Genomic DNA, 9,636 nt, shown 5'->3' with positions numbered 1-9,636 from the left:
TTCATTACATTATGTATATAATAGGTGGTATACTGCAGATATCATGGTGATTAACAGGTGCAAGAAGAAAGAACGAAAGGTGCAACTCACAATCAGAAATACTAACCGAACCGAGACTGTTGTGCACGTGTTATTGTGTTCGTTTCCAAATACATCAGGCCGGGGGGGCTGATACTTTTTTGGGAAAGGGTACAGTAGAGTGTGGAGGGACATGGTTCTGTATTAGTCCTAATAGAGCTTGTGAACTAAGAGCTTAGAACAGTAACACTGCCAACGTGAAGGTCGCTTTCGACCCACTGCCCACTTAAAGCTTTTCTAAACAATACTTGACACTCACTTTGGCCAAGCTCTTGGACGAATATCAACACTGTTGTGTAAGATCTCCTGGTTATATTTCACTCTTTGTTATCTGTGCTTATCCATTTATTTAATTATTAAGTTATATATCTACTTAATTGATGGTGTAAATGGTTAATCCATTTATCTGTTTATTCACATATTATATATAAAAAAATATTTGTTTGTAAATTCCAAGAGACCTTGTGACCTCAAGATGAATCAATGGACTCTTGGTTCAGACTGGTGACTTTTAAGGTAGTTTAAGACCATCGGGTGATCTCAGGTTCTCTTAGGAATTCTTAAAATCCACCAGTTGAGCCTACCAGGAAGCTCAAAATTCTATTAAGTAACACCAATTCCTACCAGGCGATCCCAGGTTCTATAATTATCATCTGTCCTCATGTTCTACCAGGTGATCCCAGATCCTGCAAGGTGACTTCAGGGTATGAAAAGGGACGCTAATTTCTTCCAGGTAACCTCAGACTCAACCAGGTAAACCCAGGTTATTTCAAATTACTCCGTTTTCTACCAGGTGATCCCAGGCTCTACTGGTAACCTTAGGTTTTAACAGGTAAACCCAGGGCCTATCAGTTGACCGCAGGCTCTCTCGGGGTCTCCAGATTCTATCAGGTTCCCTCATATTTCGGATCTGAATTTTTTAAATCTTGGGAGAATAACTTCCTCGCAATTTAGCATAAAAAATATGTTTCAATTTAATATTGAGTTTGAGTTCCATCTCGATATTATTTTTAATGTAATCTTGGTGTCGTAGCTTAAGTGAGCGAGTTACATACGATCTCATCTCCAGTTGGGGGAAACAATTTAAAATGAGGAACCGTGAAGCGCAAAGACAATATTATTGTTTATGGAATCCCTGAGAGTCACTTGGATGATGCTTAAACCAAGTAAACGCATGACCTAACAAGTCTTCGGGCCATTTGTGAATATGAAAGTCATTCCAGATATTATTTATTTAATTAATTTATTACGCCCCTGGGGGCGACAAGACCATGCGGACTAAATACACTGGCACTCGTGTCTTGCAGGACACGCTATGACTTGTGATATGGAGACATTTGTGGTGAGTTGAAGACTATGGGAGTTAGCACCCACCAAAGAGTGGGTAGCGTCAGAGAATTATATCCAATCATTCCAGATAAAATGGTTAGGGTGGAAGAAACAGGAGCAGAGAACAAGGCCTTTCAGTGTCAATAATTCACTGCGACATAAAATTTATGGCACATCGACATTATAATTCATTTTTTTACACAAATTTATTAGCGTTCTACATTAGTAATTAATCGAATAATAAGTATATTTGGATATGTACCACATATAAACTTTAAGGCAAATTTTGGACGAACAATGAATTACATGTTAATTAAAATAAATTAAACATTTTAATAATCACGAAGGATGGTGTACATCACTATTCTGAATGTTATGTGGAAAAACTATTCTGTCTTATCACGGGCTGCCGCTGATATAAAAACAGAACTTGGTAGATTTAAGGCACTGGTTAAACGTTCCGTTCGGCAACGTAAGTACTGTATCAGTAAATTCGTGGTCAAACTTATTACCATGGGCGTCCGCAGAAAAAAATGCAGGGGGGGTGCAATGTTATCCTGAATTCGACGTGTGAAGTGTGAAGACATCATTGACAATTTCGGAAGAGATCCCCGACGGCTCCAATTCCTGTTCCAAGAGTAGTAACCTGCTCTAACTGAATGAACTGTTGAGAAATGCTTATGTTATCTTATTCATTTTGTATTTTCCATGTAATTTTTTCAAATTTTTTATTTTCCAGGGGGGGAGGGGCAAATGCCCCCCCTTGCCCCTCCCTGCCGACGCCCATGCTTATTACTTACCTTCTTTACTGACTCGGTTATAGAATTTCCGTTACACGTACTGTATACCTCATTACTCAAATCAGTGTTCTGAGCATTATATTGGTGGGTAATTAGTTGTTAGTTTATTTTTGACAGATAGTGTAACCAATACAAAATATAGTTACAATGTAAGTTCCCGATTTTCCTGGGTGAAATGCCTTTTACACCCCCCCCCCTGCCCTCCGCCGTTTTTTTGTGAATGAGTCACCTTGCAGTGGACTTCTCCCCTACAACTGCCTACAACTGCGTAGCAGCTCACCACCTGCTATCGCATTCCAATGTGCCGCCTTCCCTAGCAACCAACCAGATGTTACCGTATCTTAGCAACGAAACTATTCACCGGCTACTTCTCGGGTTTTCCCACCATGACTCATGGCGGCTGCTGCGGGGTATATAAGCTCTGTCTCTCCCTTGAGATTAACTAACACCAAAAAAAAAAATTTCTGTGGTTACACAAGGACCTGGGCGGGCTCACTAACTCAACAATAACAAAAATAATAATAATAAGCAGCATTATATAAATAAACCAATATTAATACAAAGGTCTGACGACCCAAGGGAGCAGAACAAAGACAAAACACCAATAAGAAAGATGAAGCGATCTGGTTGAGCCCAGATTCTTTCTACTCCTACTGTATTTCAGTTTCACCACTTTTTCTTCAATTCCTAATAATCTTCTTTCACCTCTTAACTAATGACTTCGTATCGTATCGTATCGAGATTCAGTCTGACCAATCTTCTTGAACAAGCAACACCTCCTCCTCTGCCGCTGCCTGGCGACCCTCGCCTCTCCTCCGCCTGCCTGGCGGTCCTCGCTCCCGCCAGCGAGCATGTCCTTCTCTGAGCTTCCTCACCAACCAACTCTCATTCTGGCCCATCTTCCTGAACACGCAACACCACCTCCAGCAAGCTCCACGCTGTTTACATTTCATTCAACCAGGAGGCCAGCAACAGGCAACATCTTCTCTAACGAAGCTCCTGCACATCTACCTCCTTCAACACGATACTCACCGCACGTCTCTACCAAGCAGCCCCTCACCACACAGCACCTCCAGCACCAGACTGTCTATCATATAACTTATATATTATACAAGAAAACCACATTAGAGTTTCCTTCCATCCTGAGTGCTAGACAACATTAATCTCTCAATACCCCTACAACCTCCTCTGTCCTATCCTGTACTTACTTGTCCCCTAGCTATAGTTTTACAGAATCATATTTCTACCACGTTAACACCTTTTTCTTTTTCTTAGTTACCATGGTGACAGAGGTAACCACCATGTAATTGTTCGCTACACATCCTTGTATATCATGTACATCTGTGTACATCTTATATTTGTATTAAATAAATAATTTTTGTTTATTCTTGATGATTGGTGCGATCTCATGTTTACTGTGCCTGAATTATGAAACATTGTGTAACGTTAAATAGCCATGTGGACACTGTGCTCGCCTCCAATCCTTTGGCTCGCTGGTTTGATTTCGAGGGATAATGGGATTCCTAGTCCAGTCATCAATTCAATTCAATTTAAATATTTTATTCCTTGATAGAGGAAGCGGGATCCTAGTGCTGTCACTAGGTACCCCTGTACAATAACACCAGAAGCATCTGGCAAGTGTCACAAGTATATATAAATATTATAAAGGGGCTTACTAAAGCCTAAGGAATGAAGAATATTCCTTTAACACATCATCAACATTATTTACATAATATCTGGCCAGTATGGGGAGGATCATCGTGTCTCCGTCAGGGGGTCGTGGAGTGGTGGTCCAGCAGGCGTTGTGTGTGGGGACATCTTAGGAAGTAGTCGGGTCTTCTGCATAATGCACAAGCGCGTTGCTCAGGGGAGGCGGGGATATACCGATCTCCCAAGCGAAGCCATACCCGATGATGATACGGGCAGCAATCACGACCCTTTCCCATAGACATACGAGAGGTCAGGGAGTTTACGGAGGACATCGTACCAGGTGGGCGGGGAGTCCAGGGGGATGGTTGCTTCCCGAACGTCTCTCTGTTTGCGGTGAATTTCCATTCATCTGTTAATGGGTATCTAACTTTGCAGAAGGGGAAGTGAGGGTGGCCGGATACACTGCTGGCCTTGTTGCCTCCTTGCGTACCGAAACCTTAATATTGTATACATTTTAATTCGTTATGTAACATGCGTAATATGAATAGACGACACTGGCGTTTATAACGATTGAGTGGCGGTCTCTTGAAAACCTAATACTGCATAATAGGATGCAGAGAGACAAAAAGAAATTATGAGTGTGACTTGACAATAAGGGACGTCTATCCACCAAAAATAAAATTATACTACATAAATAATTTTTTTTTAATCTAGTCCATGCCTACCCCTCCTTGACTTGGCAGAGGAAAACGAAAATATAATAAGGATATTCCTGTTTATTTGTGCTATTCATCTAATTCATATTAATTTTTATGTTCATTAGTTTTAGTTAAATTACAACAGCATGATTATCATGACACGAGACAACCAGCTGCATTTGGTCATCATGTACCCCTCTGGAAAATCTGTGGCATACACATGGGGAAGTATGCGTATCCAGGGTCGAAAAAAAGGCATGCAGCTAGTGATTTGTATTAAAAATCTGGAGAAGTCTCTTGAGGTAAGACAGACGAAAACCTACGTACATGTATTTACACTGTAAATTCAAATAATTTCATGACTGTAAAATTTCTTTGAGGATCAAATTTAGTTACAATAAATAATATCGAATTTTCAGAGAAACATAAATTTTAGCCCATGAGAGCCCACTTCTTATCGGTATAAATTTACTGTGGATTCCATCTCCAAGTTAATTGGATATGCAATGATACTGTCGACTGGGAATGTCTGTGGTCTTGTTCTGCCCGTTGCTAAGATGCAGACCTATTGGGATAGTTGGGCTTTGGCAAGTCTGAGAGGCAAAGGATGTTTACCTTCCTGCAAATTCTGCAGTAGTCCTATAGCAAATGCCCTTCACCTCTGTTGCCGCGATTGTTTTTTCAGTAAAAAAACCTACCACAGTGAATCTTTACACGTCTACTGTATCACTATCTGCTTATATCCGATAATTTGGGTTTATTTCTAGTATGCTACCCACACTTAGGTTGGTGATCATTAAAATTGTTTTAAAGCCGTCGAACATTTTACTTGAGTGGTCTAAGACTAGGTTTATCGCTCACGGTATGTCATGTTGATGATATAATTTAATACTGTGCTTGCTGTTCAACAACTGCTTGCATTTTAGGTTAGTTAGTGCTTTATTCATCAACATTTAAATCTCAAGTGAGGTAAGTGTCCAGTGAATCTGAAAAAAAAATCAGCCAATGTTTGTTCAACTATAAAATTGTAAATTAAATGCAGAAGACGTAATGTAAAATCTGAGAAAGTGTACCAGAAGGCAACAAACACCTTATTCATGAGACAAATTATATATTTTTAATCGGGACGAATATTTTATGTAACAACATGGGAAGCGGACGTTAAATCAGGGAATACTGCAAGATTTTAGGAAGGGATTTTCAGGTGGCAAGTTGTGACAGTATTACAAATTTTATATAGTAAAAATTAAAGTAGATTCTCTGTTAAAGACATAAAGCAAGTTACAAAATAAATTCTCAAAGCACTTATACATTGAACTTGCACAAATTATAATTAAAAACTCCTTCAGGGTGATGTCAGCATGACACCCCCCACCACGTTAGGTTTATCCAGTGACTCATGAGACTAAGCTTAAAGTTTAAATAGAGATATCATTACATCCATCCTATCATACTAAACATCAACTTACACGGCACCTTTAATTAAATCTACGAACGTTCTAAGAACAACGAATAACTAGAAAGTATGGAGAATCCGGTAGTTGGCAACAGTGGGTATGCAGTGTTGCCATATAAGGTGAGGATGAGGGGTGGGGTAAGCCTCTCCCATGGCCCAGTCTAAGTACGGAGTCTGGCATCGTTATGGGAAAGTCTTGACAATCTCTTTAAGGGTCTATAATTGTCTGAACTTACATCACCTTAAATTTGATAAGGTACATTGGATTCTATTCCCAAACAGACATTTACAGTAGATTATCACTTCATATAATTTTAGTCCAACAGCCTACACTTGGCACGGGGACCTTCAGCTGGTTTACAGATTGGAATGCGGTGAGGCTGTCCTCGATTTGCCTTTAGTGGGTCAGGCTGTTTAATAGCAACTACACATCAACATCTGAGGTAGGTAAACGATTATCAGCTTCTAATATACAGGCAAGTTTTGATTCCACAAGTCCAGTAATAATTGTTGGCGCGTTTCACTCGGTAAGATTAAAATGTTAACATTTCATGCAACAACTTTTTTTTGTAACTCATTGTAAGTAATGTAAACAGTAAGTTATACCAAATTTCAAATATATTTAATTGAAGGTTGGATACATAAAATGCACTGATACAAAATAAATGTTTTATTCAACTTACACCAACAAAAGTGATATAAGCAATTGATTCTTTGGTGTCATGTTATAATTATGATGTATAAAACAACTCGAAATCCTGCCTCATTCAAGCACTATGATTATTTACATATGTAACTTAAGGTATCTGCAGTATGACTGGATGATGAATAATTAAATGAAAATTGGCTAAGCAAACATATCACTAAACTCAAAAATATTCACTCTTGGTACAAGAGCTAGTAATACAGTGCCTAAGGTAATCATGATCACATACAGTATGCTTAAAACTAATATATACAATAAATAAGTTTAACAATATAAACCATTTTGGGACATTCAGTGGGTTGCGCCTCTTGCCCTTATGACATCACGTTCAACGGATGAAGGCGCCTAACTCCAGGAGATGACGTCATCCTACAGGTATCGCAGGCAGCCCACACCACTCACTACTGCTGAACATGCACACTTCACCTCACTTGACGTTTTCTACCAAACATTGAAACATACACAAAAGTTAGCTTAAGCAGATGTGACATTCAGAAAAATAAAATAAATGTTTGTATAAAGGCACATGGCAAGCATGACGCTCTTATAACTTAGCCTTCACTCCTTGTGGAATAATAATTCAACAGAGGTATCGGTCATTTAGTGTAAATCTCTGCTGCTTCCAAGTTTTTAACTGTGAATTCCTTTTGTGAAGAAAGTTTTGACAGCAACTTCCTTTCAAGTAGTCACTGCATTACAATTTCATTAAATGTATTAAACAACGTTCACTGCCTTATCACTTACAATGGGAGAACTTCCGATAGAATCTCCTTAGCACTTTCTGACAGGCTGGATGGGAACTGAATATCGAAGTGGACAATGATGTCTCCCTTCCTGGTAGGATCCTTGGGGTAAGGTAGGCCATATCCCTGTAGACGTTTTGTAGTCTGGGGTCGTACTACCTCGTTGCTGAAGTTTAGTGTAACCCTCTGACTGTCCAGAGTAGGCACAGTTACACGGGCACCACACAGTGCGTCGCGGAGAGTCAGTTTAGCTGTATACTGGAGGTTGGCACCGTCGCGTTTGAAGTGAGGGTGTGGTTTATCTCTAATAACAAAGATAATATCTGCAGGAATTTTTCCTGGTGACTGGTCGCCCTCACGTTCAAAAGTGATCTTAGTGCCTTCCTTCCACCCCGGCTTCACATCGATGGTCAGGATCTTTTCTTCCCGCCGTGTTGTTCGGCCATCACTCGCTAACACACTACGTGTAATTTTCATCTTCTTAGTGACACCTTTCGCAACTTCTTCCAATGTTACATAGAGGTCCCTGGTAACAGCTGGGTCCTGGTTACGATTCTTGCCTCCCTGTGGCCTGGTAGCATCGTGTGGGTTAAAGCTGAAGGCTCGTCGTGTGCCGCCACCCATACGTGGACCTCCAACACCACCACCCATCATGGTAATGAATGGATCATCTTCCACATCCATTTCTTCAAACACACCATGCGGTCCATGACCATCCACACCCATGTTAAAGAAATTAGCAAAGGGGTCATTGGTGCCGAAAAATTGCTGGAAGGTGGCTCGCGGGTCACCAGAGAATGTGTAAGTGAAGTGAGTGCCATCACTACCACCACCACCCGGTACACCTCCCTTCAGGCCTTCCTCACCGTACTGATCGTATATGTCCCGCTTCTTCTTATCACTCAGCACCTCGTACGCTTCAGCTACAGATTTAAACTTCTCCTCAGCATCAGCAGACTTGTTTTTGTCGGGGTGATACTTAAGGGCCATTTTCCTGTAGGCCTTCTTGATGTCTTCATCGGAGGCGCCCTTGGACAGCCCGAGGATCTTGTAATAATCCTTGCCCATGTTGGCTTTGTGAGAAGTATTATGATTCAGTGGTAATGGAATACCAATGAAGCAACAGGTCTTGCCGTACTTGTATCAACCTCCTCTTGCTATGTCTAGCTTACTACTGAGCCTTGCGGGAGAGAGGCTGCCAAGATATACACTGCCTACGTCGTGGTCCTGAACGAACTGGAGCTACTAGAATGTTTGAGAATGTTCGTTCACATTCCAGCAATGAAAATATTTTTCTAAATATATAATAATTATACTAATTATTTTTTGTTTGTTAAGGATTAGTAAGCAAACAATATTTAATTATAATGTGGATTTTAATAACCGCATATTTGTTGTTGTAAATCTAATGAAAAAATTTTTTAAAACACCAAAATTTACCCTTGTTTTATCTAGAATGTTTGTCTCTGGGTGTGGGCGGAGCTTAAAGCACTCAGCGCTTCGACTGGCTACAGAGATAGCGGGCCTTTTAAACTAGATTGATGTATTGAATCAGTTTTAAGAACAGTAAATTCGTATAATATTTTCTAAAGATTGCTATGCAGTTTTTCTTCAAATATCACAATATACTTACAGTCCAATAACATATATTCACTTCCCAAAGTGAAAGTAGAGAAATGGGAACAATCCCAGTCTTTTAATCTGTCATTTTACTTTTACTGTACTTTGCTTTATCCTATTCGCCGCTGATCGGCTTGTTAGCCACTTGGGCGATCGCCGATCAGTCACATCACTGTTACACACTTTTAGTAAGCACTGGGCATACACTGACTCCAGAATGTATCCGAACCTGTGCCAGTGATGTTAATCTTGTCTTGAATGAGCTTACGCTCGGTGCCGCCACAACACTATATGACAGATTTTTCCAAAAGTTCACAACTCTGAGCTGTCACCCCAAAACAGTTTGCCCTGAACAATGTAGCTTCTTCAACCTTAAGTCCTTAAGCTGCGACCCGTAGTGGGGCGGACGTCCTCTAGTTCCAAGGATGAACACTCGACTGAGTAATATCCTATGAGGTACTTATATAGACCTTTAATAAGTCACCCCTTGCCCGTCATGTGTAAACTAGGCGATTATAGACGTTTAAGTTTATTTGCTAGATTGGCATGTCGGAAG

General features: G+C 40.3%; 1 protein-coding gene across 1 annotated transcript; it reads right to left on the bottom strand.

Annotated features, from left to right (window-relative positions):
* Positions 1-6,666: 6,666 nt before the first annotated feature.
* On the bottom strand, positions 6,667-8,718 carry LOC121863407 (dnaJ homolog subfamily B member 4-like). Its single transcript, XM_042362034.1, has 2 exons — positions 7,462-8,718; positions 6,667-7,158 (listed from the first exon to the last, which is right to left on the bottom strand). Exons 1-2 carry the CDS (start codon positions 8,526-8,528, stop codon positions 7,140-7,142), a joined length of 1,086 nt encoding a protein of 361 aa, XP_042217968.1. The 5' UTR covers positions 8,529-8,718; the 3' UTR covers positions 6,667-7,139.
* Positions 8,719-9,636: the final 918 nt, after the last annotated feature.

The sequence above is a fragment of the Homarus americanus genome, unplaced genomic scaffold (genome assembly GCF_018991925.1).
Source record: "Homarus americanus isolate GMGI-L3 unplaced genomic scaffold, GMGI_Hamer_2.0 scaffold19518, whole genome shotgun sequence".
NCBI lineage: Eukaryota > Metazoa > Arthropoda > Malacostraca > Decapoda > Nephropidae > Homarus > Homarus americanus.
Note: the sequence above shows the minus strand (reverse complement) of the source record. Positions and strands in the feature narration are given on the sequence as shown.